The sequence below is a fragment of the Triturus cristatus genome, chromosome 9, assembly GCF_964204655.1.
Source record: "Triturus cristatus chromosome 9, aTriCri1.1, whole genome shotgun sequence".
In the NCBI taxonomy this organism is placed as follows: Eukaryota; Metazoa; Chordata; class Amphibia; order Caudata; family Salamandridae; genus Triturus; species Triturus cristatus.
Window position 1 is genome coordinate 340,926,150 of NC_140592.1, and position 22,320 is coordinate 340,948,469.

Below are 22,320 nucleotides of genomic sequence, written 5' to 3' on the forward strand. Positions count from 1 at the left end.
CTTTAAAAATATCACTCTCTGAGGTATGACCAGCATGTTGTTTCAAAGTTCATGGAGAACAGACTCCGCGGGTGGAAATATAGGCTGGTGAGAGAGGTTTCCACTCCGGTTTGTCGTGCCATGTGGTGGAGTTGGAGGATAAGCGGTTCAGAATCAGTCTAGCCATCAAGCGTTGCTCTAGTCTCATGCTGCTTCCTACCCAGCTCTTGCATCACCCTACTTGAAGTCTTGGAAAGGTTGAGCGCAGGCCCAAGACATTATGTGGCCTGTGGCATCCTGCAATGGCAATGACAGAGCTGAGCAGAAGATGCCAAATAATACGTCACACACCCACTCATGCATAAACACATGCACCCATCTCAGGGTACATTATCAAGAAAGTCCTTTAACATGTACGCAGAATGGTGAGTGGTGTGGAGGGTGTGTGGGAGAACAATATGACCCACTGGCAAACCTTTCACAAATACACAGGACATGGAATGCGAAGGGAAGCTGGAGGAAACCACACTGATGGCCTCGTGGTACTGTGGCTGTGGTCCAGAGAGGATGAAACAAAGACACAGAAACCCCCATCCTCCACTTATGGGGCATGAAGTGCATCAGAGGGAGTCCATACCTTACTGTCCTTATCGGGAAGAGTAGAAGAAGCACATCCAAGGGGCTTCTAAGCCTCCTGTACCTAAGAGGCAAGAAGAAGGTGCCTCTAAGGTAGTCCTCCTACTGTACCTAGAGGGCAGGGGAGAAGATGAGCCTCCAATGGAGACCACTCCTTCTACACTTCTAGGGCAAATAGCTCTTGGAGGGTTAGCGATAATGACATGTTCTTAATGCCCCACCTTTACTTATGTCCATCTGTTGGTAGCACAGGTTCTACAGCCAGGCAAACTAGGGGAGCTACTGAGCATGCTACAAGTGTAGGGGTCCCGATTGTTACAACAAACACCCGATAAAGCACGTCCCTGGTGTATCTGAAAAGCAAAATGTCAAGTTGCCTATGTCAAAAAAAAGTCCTTACAGCACCTCTTCTGTTTCAGTCAGCATGGTGGTCCCTGAAAGTGAAAGGTTGTGTTCCCTACTTATTGTCAGGGTTCCTCCTCCTTCATTGTCACGACGAAGGAGATGAAACTTTCTCACCTACTGAGAAACCTAATGTCTCACTTCCATCACATTCTTCCAAAACTGTAATTGTGTTGCATCTGTGCACAAAACACCTTCCTTACTTCCATCCCTGCCACCTCTTCAGTGCTTACTTTGAGCCGATGGTTAGAGGTGGGCGGGGCCGGCTGGCGCTCATTTTTGGGGACTGGCACTTACTTTTCCTCAACAAACTTTTATCCAGAGCAAGAGAGAGAAAACCACAATAGAGGGAAGGAAGAGAGAAGTGGAAAAAAAACTCTATGACAAAGGGAGACAGCATGGAAGAACAAGCATTTGCAATGCAATAGGTCGCGCATTTTTTTAGAGTTAGAGTTATTGGCGTTGTAATGGAAATGTATTTTACTTATGTGAGAGCAAGTGCAAAAATGATAGAAAGGGAGAGCGAGTTGCTACATAGAGATAGTTAGAGTTATCTGCGTATACAAGTGTGAGGTAGAGTGAAGAGAGAGAAAGAGAATGAGATAGAGATTGAAAAGAGAGTTAGAGAAAGGTAGAGTTACATGCTGGAGGCCGGGGATACTTGTAAAAAGCATAGTCAGGGTGAAGCTGCTCCCAAAGCTACTGATATATATTTTGGTGTCACGTTGTGTTGTCATACATTATATATTTATTGCAATGCAAAAACAATCTATGGACGCATCATGGTGGTCCATGTAGGTTATGTATTTGTTGTTCAGGTTTAGAAGACTCATGTAGGCTTCATGTTATTAAATGCGTTAATGCACTTAACTTTCACAGATCAGTAAGCATAATGGTGTTGCTCATTAAAAATTATGACGGGGACCAGGTATTGCTTGGATATGCAGGTTCCCAAGTCCATTTGAGTTGCTGCGGTATATGTGTGCGTCCCTGCGGCATCAGACGTTTGTGATGTGGATATAAGAGCGGCAGAAACAGCGGGACAATGTAAGAGGCGCGGGGGTCAAAGAGGACAGATGGATGTAAAAGGGACAGACCAGCAAAAATAAGTTAGGAAGCTGGAGAAAGAAATGAGAGGTGAATGGCAGTACATGAATGAGACATGTAGATGTAAGAGCGGAAGAACAATCATAAAACCTTACACAGAGAAGAGAGAGGGAACGGTAAGGGGTGGATGTAGAAGGGCGGAATCAGTGAGAAAAGTAAGAGGCGGGGGAGAGATGGGTGGGAAACATCTGAAATTGTCGCTACATTCGTGTAGTTTCATTGTGCCAAGCGGTAATTTTCTTTCACACCTGTCTGTGGAGCAATCACATCCTTTGCATGTGAATAAACCAGCGATTACCAATTGTGAGCGCGCATGCTAAATATTGCTTTTCCCAGGCTTTTGTTCATCCCACAGATTGGTTACGGCAGATGTGAGTCTTATTTAAACGGATAGATGTAACTCTGGCACACCTTGCTTAGTTTCAGCCAGTCATTACGTTTCCTCATTGAGCGCGTCGTCCCCTGGAGGGGTGCAGACAAAATGAGTAAATCAATAGAGGAAAGACAACACAATGAAAACTAATCCTCCCCAGCACATCTTGTCACGCAGAGCATGTGCAGTGATTGCTTCAATGAGGACGACGACTCCGACAAGGAAACCGCCAATGACAGTTTTGCAGGCTTGTTTCCTAAGAAAGTTTCAAGGTAAACAAATACACTCGAACTTTAAATCTACTTATTCAAAGAGAGATTAATCCCAGGGTTCCTTTAGCCCCATTGTAAGCGCTCCATCGTCGTCATATATTGGAACTTAGTCACAGAGCAAGTCATTTGCCCACGATCACAAACAATGTCGTCCAGTCGGGAGGCTAGGATTAAAATTCAACCAACCAGTCAACAAGTTAAATTCTAGGAAACTGTTCTGGTTCTCTCAAAATGAACTTTGATTGCACTAGTTTCTGCACCCGCATGAAAGTCGCATTGTTGAGAAAGCGATGCTTCTCAGCAACACCTCACACTCCTCACGCACACCAATCCACACAATACCAATATATAACACATTAGGAAGCCAAACTTAACCGTCACGAAGAAAAGGCAAATGGTCTCCGAATATCACAGCGCATCCCACTTCTTTCAAATTACCCTCCACAGCACCAAGAGAACACGTTAACTATTCAATTTCGCACACTTGAATAAAAAAACACCAAACTCACACAAAACGCCGCAGCGAAGCCCCGAAAGTGAAAGCATTTGTAACCTGACCCAAACGGATGGCAGGCTGTACACGCTGCTGACTTAGGAGCTAAAGAACAGGGTTCGAGCCTCGGCATGGGCTTCATTAGTTAATTATTAAAAAATAAACAGCGATCGGGGGAGAGACAAATTTAAAAAAAAAAAAAAAAAAAGAAGGGGGAGACAGATACAATTAAAAAACTAGTCTTCAAGCCGGAAGTCAGGCGCCCTTGCCCGGGACGTGGGCGGGGCCTGCTCCAGCAAAAACAGAAACCGGCGTGCCGTGCCGTGCTAACGCGGGGCTCCCATGCTGGAGGGAGAGCCCCGCGGTGGCGGCCGGAGTGGAGAGAAGCCCCGGGTCCCAGGCGGGGGCCCGGGTGAAGAGTGCAGCGGCCGAGGATGACCACAACAGCGCGGGGCTCCAAGTAGTGAAGGGAAGCCCTGCAAGAGAAGTGCTGCAGCCGCGAGGAGGAGCCCCCCTGCAGAAGAGCAGCCCGGTGAGTAAAGAGGGGCTGGGGGGGGCTCCGTGTGGGCTATTGTTGCTCAGAATTACACTTTACGCCAACAATAGCCCACACGGAGCCTCCAACGGGACTGGCATGTCGTCGGAAGCGGGACAGGAGATGTGAACATTGCGTGTGTGCACGTGCATGTTCACGTGCGCGTACACCGGCTCAAATCCTCCAAAAGCCTTGCGCGTGCCCATCTCCTGTCCCACTTCCGAGGCAAGTCAGCAACAATAGATCTCGCTGGCCACAGCGCTTCGCGCTGTGTTCGCCAGGCGAGACCTAAAAAGATCCTCCAAGAGTGAAATAAAGAGGCGGGGTGTCTGGTGGTGGATTAATGAGGCATGAGGTGGAATCAAGACTGCACTGCAGTCAGCACCCTGACGTTCAATGGTTTCTGCCGTGGGGTTCTGAACAAAACTTTGAACCTGGCACTTATCATTTTACAAATTAGGCAAGGCCCGTCTTCCCTATTTCTCTGTTTCCCGCCCGGAACAAGGAGAAGCCGCTGGCAGTTCGGGTTAGTAAAGAGTGGTGTCTTTATTAGGCTGGAAACATTTACTTCCAACTTTGTAAATAACAGACATGTCCCAGCGACCGCAAACTCTGCAGCGTCTCCAGGATGAAGCGCGGTAGGGTGGGGGATAGAGGGGGAGGGGTGAGCCGCTAAGAGCCCAGGGCTGCATTCTTTCACTTGCAGCGTTGGTTTTCTCTGGCCTTTGCAATGTTTTAATGTGTCGCTGAGGCAGATTTTCAATTACAATCGCCCTGTATCCGGCAGCGCAACATTACAAACTTAGGGACATCCTAGTTCTAATGGCAGGGGCAGGCTGGCCATAACATTTAGTGGGTGATGCCCAATACACCTGCTGCTTCAACAAGCATTGACATAGCCAGTAGGTCTCGCCTTTGGGACCTTGTAAGTGTTTAGTTATCCAGCACAATATCCTTGGTGCAACAACATCAACTGTTGCATGGCTAAAAACTGTAAAGGTCCCAAAGGCAAGACCTATTGACTATGCCAATGCTTGTTTATTTCTGTTAAAAACAAATATTTAAATATGATCAAAACAAATCCTTAAACTAGGTGATGCAATTTCCACACATTTTTGCTTGTGCACTGTACAACTTTATTAGTAAAACTGTATGTCTGTGCAAACGTAATGACCATTTCAATTGAAAATGTGTTGTCTGTAATGGGAATGCACTGCCATACCATGTATATTCCACTCTACGCCACTGTACTCTGCACCTCCGAACTCTACTCTGCACCACTCCACTGTACACCACTTCATGCCGCTGCACTCTGCATCACTCCACTGTATACCACTGCACTGTATGCCACTTCACGCTACACCTCTCTCCTGTACCACTCTACTCCATGCCAATGCACTCTTCGCCACTCTACACCACTGCACTCTAAACCACTGCACTCTAAACCACTCCAGTATAGGCCACACCAATCTACTCTACACAACTCCAGTCTATGCCACTGTATTCTACGCCACTCTGCAATACTGCACTCTATGCAACTGCACTCAATGCCAATACACTCTACTCCAATGCACTTTCATCTTTAGAACTCAACTCTATGCCCCAGCTCTCTACGCCAACACACTGTATGCCTTTCTAATCTACTCTGCACTCTACGCCACTGCACTCTACACCACTTTACTCTATGCAGTTACACTCTATGCCACTCTTTGCAACTGTACTGTACCCTGCACCATTCCACTCTACACCACTAAACTCTACTCTTCAACAATCTACTCTACACCTCTACACTTTGTCACTCCACTCTCCTCTGCGCCACTCCACTGCTCTCCGACACTCTACATCACTGCACTCTGCCATTGAACTGTACTCTACTCTACTTCACTCTATGCCACTGCACTCTACTGCGCTATACTCTGCGCCACTCTATGCTCTCTACTCTGCACCATTCTATGCCACTCGACTCCACTCTGCACTCTACACCACTGCTTCTCTATGCCACTCGACTTAACGCTACTGCCCTGTGCATCACTCAACTCTGTTCCACTCTATTCCGCACCACTATGCACTTGACGACACTCTACTCTGCGCCACTCTAACCTGCGCCACTGCACTCTGCTATGCACCACTCTAATCTACACCACTGCATTCTACGACGCTGAACTGTATGCTGCTGAATTCAATGCCCCTGCACTCTGCGCCACTATACTCTGCGAGACACTACGCCAATGCACTCTACAACAGCCCACTCTACTTTATGCCACTCCAGTGTATGCAACTCTACGCGACTCCACATTATGTCACTCCAATACACAACACTCTCTGCTACTCCACTCTACAACATTGAACTCCACTCTTCGCCATTCCACTCTACGACACTCCACGCGACTTTCCTCTAAGCCATTAACTTTTAGCCATGCTGAACAACAGCCATGCTGGTGTACAACATAGCTAAAACACATTAGCAAAGCCAGTTGCTCTTGCACATGCGAGATTATTGGTGTTGCCAAAGCTTGTTGTCTCCTGTCATTGCTTGGAGGACTATTCTAATTTTTTTTGTACTTCAACATATTGTTTGGTTGCACGATGGCCTGCTTGCTTTTTGTGTGCTTGCTGTTCAGCACTTGACGACCGGGTTGGGTTTCCCTACACTTCTAATTACATAATGCAAGGGAAGTTGAACCCCTCATCTCTAGCAGGATATCAGAAAACTGCACACGAGTCTTGGTGAAGTGGGCCCGTCACATCCTTGGGCTCCAGTGCCACTGCACCAGCTGCACCATTGATAGCTCCACTCATTGTCAGCTCATGACAAGGTTAAAGATACAGCTCTCTTCACACACTCCTGTATTTATAGCACGCGCCCACAACAGGCATTCTAGAATGTTCTGTTTGATGATGTCACCTTGAGTTTTGGTGCCTATTGTGCCATTCAGTGGTCGGCCCCTTTAATGGGTGTGTGAGAGGTCACGGTCTCCAACGCTGCAAGTTCTATAAAAGCAAGCTATAAATGTCAACCACACACCTTAATAAAACCGCACAGGGTCAAAAGATAACTATTAAAGTAATACAGTTTCATTTTTCTTCATGCTGGATGTTCTTTTAACTTGATTATGATCTGGCGTGATAGTGCAGGTGTCACTAGACAATTATGTGAGAATCACTAGAGAGGGGCTTTGGGTCCACCCACATTTGGGGATCGAAGAGTACATGTCTTGATTGGACAGACGCTGTGTGCTTCCACAAAAAAGTGCATTCCCTCCACTAGCTGTTATCATTTTGTTTATCCAGCAGGCTGAGCTTGAACTTTCAGGGGTACACACATGACATTGTAATGCTGTAAAAGTGTCTTCGATAACTAGATAACTTGTGGTGTTTGTCTTTCTCTGGCACCAGCACAGATGGGTTGAGGGTAGACATTAACCCAAATGGATTTTTAGCTGTCGCTCGACAGTGCAGCCGTCACCTGACCTTTCAACCTACGCCAATATTAGTCTACAGTTTTTTTGTTTCCACATAAATACATATCCTATTTACTTGTAATGTTTCACATTTCCATACAACATTCATTTAAAGCCAGCCCTACTGGCATCGCCAATGCTTGTTGGACACGTATCTTTTAAGAAGCCGCCTCGCGCAGGTCTGTGCAGAGCTCGCGGCCGTGTCTGCTCTTGGCGCCAAGGTCAGGGGAGCAGTGCGGGGTGTGATGTTACAGCGCAAAGGTAAAAATGCCAACATCAGGGTAATATGAACTGCATCCACCAGGGCTTTTTTTGGACACAACTCGGCTAGGTGTGCACGTTTTGTCTCTCCAAAAGCCGTGTCAAAACCTGTGAATTGTGCGCTCTTAAATTATTAAACGTGCCCGAGCCTTGATGTGTCGTGGTAATCCCGGCTGCAGTAATGGGGGATTTGTGAAGGGGTTAGTTATTGTTCACAGATGGCGCAGGGATGCCCTCTCACAGCACAGGCCGCTGACGTCTGTCGGAATCTCTTCTCTCCTCGCGTTTTCATTTCTTTATTTGTCGTATAAAACCCGGACAGTGCCGAAGTACGCAAAGTGACATGAAGATGGGGCGGCGCCTCATTCACACGCACGGGACAGGGGCGTGGGGGATGACACGTCATCTCATGACGAACATATTATCAGACAAACACCCCCTTATCACGCTGTGCTCTTTTTACAAAGTGTGTTTAGAGTGGCGTAGTATTAGGGTCCCTGTATCATCCTCCGGGCAGTCCTGCTGCTTTGCTTTTATGTAAATTGTGCCACTGCCACGCTCTTCTCCCACCCAGAAATGCCGCCTGCTTAGCAGCTTTTTGAGGGGGGGGTGCAATGTTCTCATAATTCTTAGGGGATCATAGCAGTTCTTGCCATCTGATTAAAAACAGGCAGTAATAGAATAAGAGTCGGTGTGCTTTAGCTATATAGCTGAATGAATTGCATGGTATGATGTTGGGGCTGAAGAAAGTGGCAGTGTGCTGAGAAGGGCCCCGGTACTGTCTAGGTTGGAGTTAGCGAGATATTTCTGTGGAAGGCACTCACTTTTTATAGACTCTGAAGGAGGGCCTCTGTGCTAACCTTCACCCTGCTCGGGCCCCTGCGCCTCTTCGGTAGCAGGGCTGTTCCGGGTCTGCACCTCTGTAAAACAAGCATGCGCGCCTCTCGCAAGTAGGGGGTGGGGGGGGGGGAGTGCTGCCGAGAGCAGGCAGCGTTTCCCTTGCGGGAGCGAGCACGATAATTGCTAACACAAATGGAGCCGCTCGCTCCTGCAAAGGAATCGCCAAAAGTGCACGCGTTGCCATTCAAAGCAATGCAACGTGTGTACGTTATTGCCTGCAAAACTGGATCGATTTCTACAGGTCTTTTTCCTATGCAGTGCATGCGCGCTGCGTAGGCGAGACCTAAAAAGGGGCCATCCAGTGAATGATGCCACAATACGTCTCAAAATCCACAATGAGGTTGTCAAACAAACATGCATTCTAGAATGCCTATTGTTGGTGATTGTTAGAGATGCAGGACTGGGTAAAGAGAACTGTTTGATCTATACATTGGATGGTTTCATTTAGATCTTTCAAGCCGGGCTCCTGAAGGTTTAAATCTGCTTCGGCGCAGGTGATCGAATTGCTCCTTCTTGGCATCACTGTAGATGGTGGCGTTTCTAAAGCTTTGTTCTGCATACTCCTTCAATGCTGCAGCTCTCGCCTCCCAGTCCCCCATGTTCCCTCGCAGGCCCTCCTATGCATATTTACAGTCTACAGGGTTGTAGAAATGGCATCCTACCTGTGGTCTGCAAGACATTTCACCCACACCGCTCAAGGCATCCTCTTCGTGCACCTTAAGATATCCTGCTCATGTCGCTCAGGGCATCTCCTAATTCTGCTCAAGGCTTCCCACCCATGCTTCTCACCTGCCCTTGCTGCTGGAGGCGTCCTACTCTTGCCGTGGAGTAATCCTACCCATGGCGGTTGAGGTTTCCCACCCATGCCCATGAGGCATTTTACCCATGCAGCTCAAGGCATGATTCTATGCCGCTTGAGGCTGCCTTCGCATGCACTATGAGGCATCCTGCCTATTCCAGTCGAGCTATCCTGCCCGTTCCGCTGAAAACATCCCTCCATACTAGTCAAGGCATCCCGCCCAGGCTGCTCGAGGCATCCTGCCCCGACCACTTGAAACATCCTAGGCTGATTCTTCCCAATACAAAAAGCCAGATGCAGGATATACACCACCGAAAGATTTGCCATCACTTCCTCTGGCTTGCACTTCCCCCTTTCCTTTGTTTTTGCACTGTTACTTATGTATTCTGTGCTGCTACTCCATAGTTCTGTTGACTGAAGACAAGAGTCCTACATTTCCACTCTATTTTCACCCAGGGTATTGTCAATAACTGTTATTTTCAGGAAGGTGAAGAGCTTATTTGTTTGCCATTACCAGTCTAAATAGTTCTACTGTTCTTGTGTTGGTTGGCCTGTCCTGTGCCCCACGTGCCTACATGTGGTTGGTTTCTGAGAGTGTGCCTGTGCTGCCGAGGGATCAGTTTCTGACATATGCAAATAAAACAGGTGAATTTGTAGAGCACAGGTTCGCTCTGTGAAGGTTTTATGGCACTACACTCGTAAGGTCCTATCATGTGAATTACAGTTAATGCAAGGAAGTGCTACAGTTTTCTATCTGCAGGTTATTCTCAACCCCTGGAGACCACAAGAGTCTGCACCATACACTGCATCAAGGGCTGCAAGGGTTATCTTTTCTTGGGGAACAGAATCAGTTCTACATTTTGTGTCCTCTTTTCTGGCTTTCAAAGGATTATGTGAAACCTACATCTTTGACAACAATGTCCCTAAGTGTGATACTGCGGGATCACAAGTGCATTATTTCATTGCTAGAAGGCCAAATCATTCCACATTTAGTTCCAATATCTTAATTGCCATGGAGTGGTGCTGAAGCTGCTAAGTTAGCATCCCGCTTGGTTCGATCATTTTTTAGGCAAGTCAAGGCAAGGTAGCCACGCTCTTGCCAAAGCATGATGCAGAAAGGCTGATGGTTGTTCCGTGGTGTCAATTTTTGCCAAGTTCAAAAAGCTAGTGTGACTTATCCCTCAAAAGGGGGTTCTGATTTCTCTTGGGCACAGCACCACTGGCCCACATGACCATTCATTCTTCTGGTGATTTATCATGTATTTCTGTCAGAGTTTGTCTAAGCAGGTGTTGTCTCCTCCACAATTATCTGCCGCCTGAAGGACTTCAGGCTTCTGCCCCATCCCCCAGCAAGGTTCATCATATTCAAGTGAAATCCCAATATAGCTGGTCTCCACGTTGCCTTCCAGTATCAATGGACTATCCGTATCAGTCGTGACACCAGGCAAACACCAGAGGTCGGGCTCCAGAACTCCCCACTGTCGGATGTCGCAGAAGTTGATCTTGCTCTGTAAACAAATCTGTTACTTCACAGGAAGAGCTAGAAGATGAAAGGAGTTAACAAAATTCACATAATTTGGGGAATCATTAAAATATCTGATGCTACCTATTGTACCCAACTGTGTGGCAGCCAAGATCAATTTTGTTTGCATCAAGCGTTGAAATACGGTGTGGTACCTGAATATTCTAACCAAGATCTCATCTTTCAGGTATTATGTCCTAAATCTCATTTACATTGGAAGTTTTAGAAAATCTACACTCCATGCAACACTTCTTTTGTAAACAATATTGAAAACATGATTGTTGTTGCCAGACGATATTTGTGCCAACGATATTCTAACAAAAAAACTGAAAAATGGTTATCAGTACCAGGGCCTACCACGCCACCAATGCCTGCTGTGTCACGGCCTGCCCCCACGATGGAATCTACTACCGATATCTGCAGCTAGCTTCTGCGGGGACCATTAAGGAGAAACATGGAAGGGTTCTTTAACACACATGATCTCATTACGAGTTGGTCAGAATTACTGTTCCAGCCAAAAGGCTAATAGAGGAATTACCAGTTTAGTAATAGTTCTGGCCATCACACAACATGCGGCCTGAAAATTGCCTGGAAATTAGGCAGTTCTTAATTTGAGCCAGTGGTATCAGGTACTGGGCACCGTCACTTAATTGTCGGAATCTGCACTTATGATAGCTGCCACATGGTGGCGATGTTTGTGTGATGTAAAGATGAGCAGAAAAACATTTGTTGTTTTTAATGTTTATTGAATTAACAAACAACTACCTGCCACCCAAGCCTTTCTTAAAGCTTTGGCGGCCTTGAATAGTCTGAAATGTCACACTTGTAGTAGTGTGATGATGGTTTGTAGTTGTGTAACTATAGTGGCAATGCGTGGTGCAAACTGCAGTGGCATCTTGACGAGGGCCCCGGCACTTATTTGTTTTTATAAATTAAGCACATAAATTAGGGGGGGTGGACGAGGTCGGACCAGCTAAAGCTTCAATAACACCAAAGACAGCTGGAGTGCAGACTTCCACCTCAGAGTATGACATCTCTTGCTTCTCTCCTGAGAAGCCCCCGCTTCTGAGAATGAGACGTGTGATCAGTTCAACCTCTGGCCTCGTTCATCTCCGTCAGCCCAAAGAGCCTGCACTTGGAGCACGGCTGGCTGCGTCAATGGAGCACGGGAGGGGGGCGTGCGGGGAGACATTGCTACTTCAGGGAAGGTGCAGCTGCATTTACTTACATAGGGAGGATCCCTTTGGGACCGTAGAAAGATTAAGCTATCAGGAGAATGTTGCTATAACAGGAATTACTTCAGCGGCGCACTGGAACTAAGGGGAGGCGTCCTTATCAGAGGAATGTTCAGCTGAATAGAGCATCGCAGCAGGTGGATTTCTGCTGCCATTTTGTGGTATGTTTGTAAAACAACAACTTGCTGATCTGCAAAACTCAAGTAAAATAAACGGCCTGAACGCCTCAGGTAGAACAAATAGCAAAAGTGCATGCTAGTACAGATATTTGCAAATTTATTTAGTGTTCCAAATAACAGTGTTAAGTTTATTGACCAATAACTCATAATGTGCGAAAAACAGAATATATTTCTGTCGATATACATTATAACCAGTAAGAGGAACAAAGAAAAAAAGTAGCAGGCACATGCATCAATGTTTTTTGCGAGCGCAAATGGTGTGATTCGCAAAAATCGGCCGTTTACGCCCGCAAAAAAGGCCTTTTGCGATGCATCAAAGTGTAAGGCACTCGCAATTTAAGAAATCACAATTTATTGTGATTTCTTAAATTGCGATTGCATTTAAGGAATCGCAATTTGCGATTCTTTAAATGCAATACATGTACCCCTTAGAAATAGCGAATTCGCTATTTGGGGCCGCAAAATACAGAGAAATTACTCTGGTCTGTATTTTGGAAAAACCTTGAAAAAGGCACTAAAGTCCATTTTTCAAGGTTTCAGGTTACACATACACATGCCCTTGGGGCATGTGTGTGCGTAACATGGGTGCACATCACAATTTCAGGGGTGCAACAGAGTGACATTTTGACACCTTTGCACCCTTGAAATTGCATGCGCAATTTGCGAGTACCTAATGGTATTCGCAAATTGCGCATGCAATTTCCTATTCATTCCTATAGGAATGAATGGGAAGCCATTCCTTAATTGCGACTCGCAATTTGCGAATTGCAATTAAGGAATGTTTAGAAATCGCTATTTTAATAGCGATTTCTACATGCATAGGCTTTTGAGAGTCCCTAATTGCGATTCCTTAATAATCGCAATTAAGGACTCACAAAAGCCTACTTTGATGCATGCGCCCCACAGTTCGCTAATGTTTTCATAATTGTAATTCAGTGAACATAGGCTGTGGGTGAACATAGGCTGTGGAGTAAAGTAATTCACCTGTTATGTATCAGATGAAAACAACCTCTTTTTGCTGCATCAGAGTAATTGAAAGATTAGAATACAAAGATTAAAACCTATCCCAAGAAACCAGGGCCAGCACTAGGGCGGTGCGACCGGTGCCACTGCACCGGGGGCTGACTTCGGGGGGCACCAAATTTGCACGTTTTATAGTTTTAAAAGCAGCTGCTTCTGCGTGTCTTGCCTCCAGCAATTTCCAAGCAACAATAAAAATTTCAAGATAACTCCGGTGATTAATGTGCTTCCTGCAGAGAGATCGGAGTTTTGTCTAGTTTTGGTTTTGACTCAAACTAGTGAGGGGGTTAATATGCCTGCAGTAAAGAACATGTACCATGGAGATCCCAAAGTGCATATAATGTGAATAGGCCAGTTGGTTACTGGTTTTGTATGAGGCTTCCTTTTGTTACTTGCAGGTTATAAGTTAAAATCCTACTATAGAACAGTGAGCTACTAAGTGTCATCAAAGAATTTCATGCACACTGCAAAGTATAGTTTAAAGCATAGATTAATGTAGCAAAAAGGGTTCATTTGGGTAGAAATTGATTCTTATTATTAAAGAGAACCCCCAACTATGGTGTTCCATTTTAAATTCTGAGTTTGTGCTTCTTCAGACCAAGCACTCAAACTATACTGCCTACCAGTATGGATGACATGTCACTCCAATACCTTCTGGTTCTCTGACTTATGTAACATTTCCTATACACTGATTTACACACGTATGATTGCTTTTCTCTGTGTAATGTATGTGTGATGCAAAGTGCTCTGGCACCCTACTCTGGTATTAGTGGCAATATATGACTTGTTAAATGCATCTGAGATAGAGTGGTTAGGGAGACTTGAGAGGCACTGTTAAAAGGGGTTGGTAAGGGAATCAGTGGCGGCAGCCGCGGTCTGTGCAGGTAACAGTGGTTGGGCGGTGGGGCCGTGTAAGGGGGGATTCCGAGGGACAATGCAGAGGGAAAATTAATTATTTATTTAATTTTGTGCCCCACTGCTGTTACCTGCACGGACCGCGGCTGCGTGGTGGAGGTGGTCACTGGGGGGGCGCCAACAAACATTGTCGCACCGGGCACCACCAGCGTTAAAGCCGGCCCTGCAGGAAACACGTTATCAGTTTTTAAGAAATATCCAGATATATAAAATACATCATTAAAAAATGTGTAATTCCAAGATCATTCAAGGGTAATAAGCATGGTTAAATCATCATCTGTGCCTATTGCTATGCTGTATTGTTGCCTAGTTCTTACATTTTATGCTAATTAGTTGCCAGGATGTACCGTGCCAGAGCATTAACTCTGCAACCTGAATCTCTGCAACCTGAATGATGGAAACATCACATGCCCGTAGCGCTAGTCTCAAAATGTGTCACTCAAAATCCAGAGAGTGCGGGCAGATTAGAAGCACATAGACCACTATTTCTAAAGTCCTGCCTGATATTCACTTGTAATCTTCACACCTGCACCAGACCCCAGGTGCCTACTTCTGTATTGATTTTAAAATGATGAAGTCTTGCTTTCAACACCTCGCGTTGATGCACTGCAGCTGACATACTTGCCAGATGTTTCCCAGTCCTCAATGCGTTTAAGGTTACTGCAAGGGATGTGCAAAGCTGGGCCACAACCCTGCAGTCCCTCCATACACCTTAAGATCTTTGGAGGAATTTAAAGGTAACTAGTTACAAATGGATTTTACTGGATGCATTTCCAGCACAAGGGTTTTTTGGACACTCAACTATGTAAGCAAAGTAAAAACACAAGGGAAACAAAATTACATGATGAAAACAATGCATATTATTAGACACCAGTAACCATTTCACACATATAGATCCAGCGCATTTTTCTCCATGTTGGAAGAACGATGCCCTCATACAAATATGCCATCAACTGGATGGAGAATAAACCAATCGTAACTGGTCAGATGTTTTTTCCTCAAGTTGCATCTGCCCCCTTTATTGCAATTGAAGAGATAGTTGTAGCCATATTTTATATTTAATACTGAGTGAGTATCTTAATTCCTTAACTCAAGCTTGAATTAGCATGAGTGGAGTTGAGACTTTCTGTGGACAACGTCTAATGCAGTAGTGTCAAACATAAGTTCAAAGGGGCCAAATCCAGGGCACATTTTCAGATTGCGCACATACAACACTTTGGTATACTATTAAATTGCACTCATTTACTTGGTCAGTGGTTCTCCTGAAAATATGGCGTGGGTCTTCCACTTATGGACTCCTGCTGTACATTGCTCACCTAGAAATAGTCACTTATTCTGCGACATAAAGGTACCACGTATTTGATATTTACTTATGCCAGCCATTCGTCTGAGATGAAACCTACTGCAGTTCCGCTAACTTCCAGAGAGTTGAATTTGCTGCTCTAACACCTTTTATCTCTGGCCTTCCATCAGTGTGTTCTATCATCACCAGATAAAGAACTATAGGTAATATAGTATTTTCACTGAAAACGTCCACAAATGAGAGTATCTAAATATGAATGGGCCTTAAACAAAATCATATTCGTCTGCTTTTCCCGGTGTAGAGAAAAAACAAAGTGTCCCTTTAAATAGGGGGGGGGGGCTTTTCAAGCTCTGTTATCTACTTAGGTGTTCAAAACATGTCCTCTATGTGCACTAATTAAGTATGTAAATTCCACGGACAGACGTGCTTGCAGGTCTTTTGCAAAAAAACCAAATGATGAACAGAATTCTGAACAACGCAAAAAGATCTGGGTTTAATCCGTCGTTATTTTGCTCACCACACAACCCCAGTTTGTAGCCAGCCATATGCAAATCAGTCTTGACCCTGCTCCTCATGGGAAAAGTCCACCCTGAACTGCCAAGCCAAGTTCTCCCTGGACCGGAAACAAGCATCCTCGGACCAGTGTCCATGTATCAGCCCTCATCAGCCAGGCTAGCTTGAGTCCAGTGGCGCAGTGAGCCCGGGACCCACGTCTAGGCATTCCCTTCCCACATAGGGCTACAAAAGCAAAAAGAACAAATGATGGACAGAAAGCGGAACAATGCAAACATTCACCCCAGTCACAAAGATCTGGGTTCAATCAATCATTTTTTTGCTCATCACGCCACCCCTGTTATGTCTTTTGCCATTGTTTATATCTCAGTCTGCAGGATTTCTTGCAGTCGTAGGTATAGTCCTGGGATATGGATGTTACCAGGGAAGGAAAGCGTCTGTCTAGTAGAAAGGTGGTACCACCCCCTCCTCCCCGTCTCTTTGATTTTTTTTACACATTTTTTAGTGTCCTACAACTCCCACTTGTCACAAATGCATGCTGGTGCATATTCGCTCATGTATGGGTTGTGTCGTCATGTTTTTGTTTCCATTTTTGCCGATTCTGAACAGTATCAGGAAAAAAGCTTAAAAAGCATTTTGCTTGTTGCCGATGCATTTTAAAAGCATTTTCTTTTTGTCAATGCTGCACAGCATTGGCAAAGCCAATAGGTCACTTGGCAGTGCTGGTTTGACTGAGAATGTAAACCTCAGACTAGTTAAGTTACTTATTTTTCTGTCAATCAACCCATACCAAATCAAGGTCGGCCAGTGTCTATGTGACAGAGGAACAACATGACTAAAAGTCACGATTTCAGAGTTGTTGCATGTGATCTGTAAATAAAGAACAGTATTCATCCAGCTAATTAGTTACCTGTGCTGGCCAATACTTGTCTGATATAAAAGCATCAGCTCACATCCATCCACAGGGCTGCCACCTAATCGGTCAGACATGAACTCTGAGAGGAATAGATGGTCTACAGGAGAAACTGAGGAAGGACAATTGTTGGAAGATTAGTCAGGATAATGGTCAGCCCAGCCGCGGCCCGTGCAGGTAAGAGCGGTGGGGCAGGGAGGTCGGGTGGGGGGATTTAGACAGATAGCCACGTGGGGAAATTAAATAAATAATTTCCCCTCGTTGTTTGTCGAAATCCACTCCCCCCCCCCCCCCCCAACCTGGCCCCACCGCTCTTACCTGCACGGGCCACGGCTGGTCAGACCACCACAATGTTTTAACAAATATAAAGTAGTAATTTTATTAATGCAGTGTCCCTCCACCCGACTTTACAAAGTTGATACAGCAAATCGGAATAGTGCAGTGATGTTGAATGAACTAATATGACATAAGCCATTCAGCTTATTTCAGTTTTTTCAATATGGTCCACACTTCAACCCAGATTGGGAGGATGTGCACACAGGATAAATGTATGTGCAATTTGCTTGGGAATCATGTACCAACTGGCTGTTCTAAAAATCTGGCATGGATCTGGCACTTGTGGGGTGAAGCTGATTAACGCATTGGCCGTAGAAACATGTTCATAGTGCAGGTCATAGCATCAAATTCCAGTAGATGTCACTCAACCTTCTAGCATCTTCATTTTAATGACATGAGTACCAGTGTAGTAGTAGTAACACTCAAATGAGATGGTTATGGGTAGGCCCACTTTTGTGTGCATCGTTGGAAACGAGTGAGAGGCAGGAGTGAGGTTTTAAATGTTGAAACCGTTGAAAATATATGTATTGGTATTTTTAATCAGGAGAGGCCCGTGCAGGTAAAGGCGGGGGGGGGGAGGTTTGGCAGAAGGCGACGAGGGAAAATTAATTCATTCATTAATTTTCCCTCGTGGTTGTCTGTCGAATCCTCTACCACTCTTATCTGCACAGGCTGCTCCTGTTGTTAAGATTCTGTATATATAGATATGGTTTCCTGGAAATGTTTTATGTATATTCATTAATTAATATTAATGGGCATCACTTGAATGCGTGATGTTCATTACGTCATGGGTACATATCCCACTGAATTCTATCCTCGTTCAAGTTCTTAGAGTTAGAGGTTGGTGTTCCAGGGGTCTGGTCAGTTTAAATGAGTTTTTTTGTAGGTTGTGTTTCACTTTGGGAATTAGAATACTTCTCAATTCAACTCTTTTAAAGTACAAATGGGTTATTTCTTGAATGCGTGAGTCTTACTTTAGTACCTATTCTGACTGACATCCGTTACAAGTATTAGTTTATAAACATTAACTTTTCCCCACCTACAGTGCCCTTGACCACACTGCAAGTGTGAACCAAGAGCTGTCAGTTTGTCTTGTGCACAGAGTATGTCAACAATAATCGTGTGTGTAGAGCAACAATAGTATATTTCGTCCATATATGTCACGACATGCTGCAGTCACATACGCACCACTGAGGGCTTCCATCAACAATAAATTCGGGGTAATGAGAAAATGTGTGAACAACCTATGGTTTAAAGAACCACACTTTCTCCTCATAGCGTTCTCACCTTTTCCTCAGAATCTATTTTTATGGCACATTTCATGGCCACCACTGCTGACTTAGTTCGAATATGATGGAAAATTGGAAGGTCAAAAAATATTTCCTCATATATCCCCTTAAATACTGCAATGCCATGAGTATACATAATAATCTGATTGGAGATTTTAAACTGTTTTTCTAGACCATAGATGTCTCTGCTGTTAAATATACCATTAACTACGATTTGCCTATTTTACCTACATTTTGCCATCTGTCTTTTTTGTGGTTTCACATCCCACGGCCACTGAATTCCAGCCACTAAAGGGCTGATTCTAAGAGGTGTTTGTGCATCTAAGTGAAATTTTATGAGGACAAACTCTCTTACGTGAATCACAGATTCAGGAATGGAGGAAATTTTGCTATCGTAAATAAGATTTTCTTACAAAAAATTCTTCAGGTATTGTGGAATTTCTATGTGAAAAAAAATCCTGATGTGGATAGGATTCATAGGGTGGGTAGTTTCCCGCCCCGAAGCTGTCAATGGTGAGAATGGGCATAAACACTCCGAAAAATGATGGAGTAGTAAGAGATGGAAGTTCTCTGCGTCGGAGAAGTAGTTTCCTCTCGGAGAAACAAAAAATGGTACAAAACACAAATTTACACTTGTACATTTTGGTGTATGTCAATGGAGACACATGTGAGCACTTCTAGGAACTTTTGAAGCCACTATTTCCCAATACTCTTCTAAGTCATTAAGAAATCCTGAAACTTTATAAATGTCCTCAGTGCTTGGGTTTAAATGCCCGCGTGAATACTGTGAAAGTCATGGTTTGAGAATTGTGCACAGAATATTTTAATTCTGCTGTCTGTACTTGCGCTTCATTTGATTCGACCTTGACATCATTGTCTGGATGGAGGCCAACATAGAAGCAAGATATCTGCTGTCCTCATGCTAGCAGCAAGGTTCTGTTAACGTGGCCGGATGACTGGCACACGGATCCTAACAGACCTGTGTCATTCATCAATTTATTTTTAGTACATTTTATTATGCAAAATTTTACACTCTTTAATTGTAATTGTGTAAAATTATCAAACAGCTCTATTATGCTGATGAAATGCAGGGGACGCTCCTCTGCTAAGGCAGAGGAGCCTCGCCCCACTGCTCTAAGAGCAGAGCAAAGTAAAAATGAAATGATATCAGAACGTTATTATTTTATTTTTAGTCTGCCTTTAAGCTCCATGTTAGGGTGGGGCGGTGCCCGTCTCGCGTGACGCCAGCAGGGGGAGGAGTGGAGGCTGCATCATAAGTCTGCATGACGTTTTGGCTGGCCGTCTTGGGCCGGCAAAACCGTCATGCGCACTATGCATGTTCTCATCCGGCTGTATTGTACAGCGTGGCAGGAGAACATGCACAGGTTCCCAGTCCCTGTCTGAGCGTCGTACCACGGCAGACCAATCACAGTGCTGCTGCTGGCTAGGGCAGTCTGGGAGCCTGGGTGCTTCCGGGAGGCAGGATACAGCACGGACGGAGGAGAGGCGGCGGCTGGTAACCCAAAGGTAAGTCTTTTTTATTTTGTTTTCCACCCCCCACCATGCCCAACCAGCCGCCACTGATAAAATGCAAAGAAATTCAAGTACAACACCCATGAAAAAAAATCTCAGCCGACACAGACTTTTATGAGCAGCGTTATTTCACAGTGGCACTGTGCTAACAGACATGCAAAGAATTCCTAGAAGTATACCATTTATGCTGAGCAAATCCTCTTAATATACCAATTTCTGTGAAAAATATTTTAAGAATGATTGAGAAACAACTCCGAAATCCATTAAATGTGGTACTCTTCAAACTGGTTCCCGTAATAATTCTGCAAACAAAATTAAATTTTTGCAGATTTCATTCTCCCACATTTGATAACTATTTCTACAGTCTCAGAAAATGCTGGCATTTTTGGGCACTATGCTAGAGCCGAATGGAGACAGCTTTGCTCAGTTTTTCCCACCTCTGGTTCTAATTGAGTTTTTTGTTTTCCACAGAGCCACGATTTGTAAATGTGTTCTGGATCCCTGAGAGTGAAAACCCGGATGATGACAAAATCTACTTTTTCTTCCGGGAGACAGCTGTGGAGGGGCAGGGATCAGGGAAGCCATCTTACTCCCGCATCGGACAGGTCTGCAGGGTAAGAAGGGAATTTTATGCATTCACTTTTGTAGCACTGTGATGGTCAGTCAGGTATGTAATGTGGCAGTGTACCTCAAGCCTCATCTCCAACACCACTAACTGTGCTGGTAGTCGGCACCTACAAGCCTTCTGAGAATCGCCGCAAAGTCCCAAACTGCAACACTACCCAATGTGCCAGTACTGGACCTCTACACTTCTTTGCCAACACCTGAAGCTTTGTCTTCAGCACCACAAACTGTGCTGGTTCTGGCTATCCGCATCATTCTGGGAATGCCTCTTGATCCTTACCTCGCGTATTTCTAGCTCTACCTTAACTGCTCTGTAAATAAGCCTCCATTTTGTTCCTCAAGAGTTCCAAAACAAACCGCCTCGTAGAGTAAGTCTTCACTATTTGACCGCTGCCCTTAGAGAGTTGAGCACTCTAACGGAGTTGTGGTTAACCACAGGCAGCCAGTGGTTAGTGCCAGTTTTCTAGTGGGTAACAGAAGTTTACCTCTGGTGTCACAGTGCATTGAGTACTATTGTACAGTCAAGTAGTCTTCTTTTATACTTGACTCCCCTAAAGGTACCAAGGCTTAATCTAGGTGTTGAACATTGTACAAAAGAAGTAACAACATAATTGAAGTCACTGTTCGAAGAGAAGTGTTTTTTAAATTGTAACTTTTTAATTTATTATTTACAATACCAATAAGTAAGACATTAAATATGAAGATGGGCATACCAAGAATAAGTTGGTAGTAACATCTAGGTCAAGGTGCCAACCTAAGATGCTTTATAGGGCTTGTGCAGCAAGAATGTCAAATTCGAATAACATCAGGATTGGTTAATGTTATACTAGTTTGTGGCTCTCGAGTTCCCAGCTGTGTTTGGACACCTTTGAGTCTCACGTCGCCTACTAGGACTTTGTTTGCAATTACCTAATTCATAAAAAAAAGAACAAAATGGCAAACACAATTCTAAAAATGTACTAAGAATGGGATGCTACATCTGGCCTTTGTCCTGGTTTCTTTGTGACCCAGGATGAAAAGATGAATAGCCTGGTGGGGCGGAGAAGAGGATTAAGCCCAGCAAGGCAAGAATCTGCCTCAAGTCATAAAGACACTGTAAATAACCAAAACCCTACCTCATGTAACTGAACTTGAATACTGACATGGAGAAAATATTATTTTAGCATGCAAATGGACTGATCCTAAGTCAAATTTCTAGTTAATGTGGCCAACACGTCAATGGTGGTCTTTTGGGAGATTGGACACTAAACCCAATTCAAAGGGAGACCAGCCCATCTCACACTAATCTGTAACAAGTTATCTGTAATCTGTAAACTCTAAACTGTAGGTCTCAAGGTATCAATATTTAGGGACTTATACCTAATAAATTGCTGGTGACAGTTAAATGTTATCATTGGTTGGCCATTCATGGACTCTGGGGTTCTCGCTGTGCTCGGGGAATTGGAGTTAAGGCTATGGTCTATCCATAACTTTAAAGTGTTATATGTCCAGAATCCTTACTCATACTGGAGTCTGGAATACAAATAACCAACCAAGAGAATAAGGTCTAGGAGGAAAGGGAAAACCCTTGAGTTCCTATCAGCCACTCAAAGGCCAGAGGAGTCTAGAGCAGTGCAGGTTCAACACAGGCACAGTCATTGAATGTCTCTTTCATGTCAATAACCCTCTGGCTGTTCAAATTACATAATCAGTCAGGGCCAGCTGGACAGCAAGGCTCTCA

The 22,320-nt window shown here is 44.6% G+C and overlaps 1 protein-coding gene across 4 annotated transcripts in view; it reads left to right on the forward strand.

The window, feature by feature from the left end:
- Positions 1-22,320, forward strand: part of SEMA3B (semaphorin 3B) — a 427,981-nt gene that overhangs the window by 368,125 nt on the left and 37,536 nt on the right. For all 4 annotated transcript variants that reach the window (XM_085625087.1, XM_085625088.1, XM_085625086.1 and 1 more), the window contains one exon: positions 20,448-20,590. In XM_085625087.1, coding sequence (XP_085481213.1) covers positions 20,448-20,590 — 143 coding nt within the window. The remainder of the gene's footprint in view (positions 1-20,447; positions 20,591-22,320) is intronic.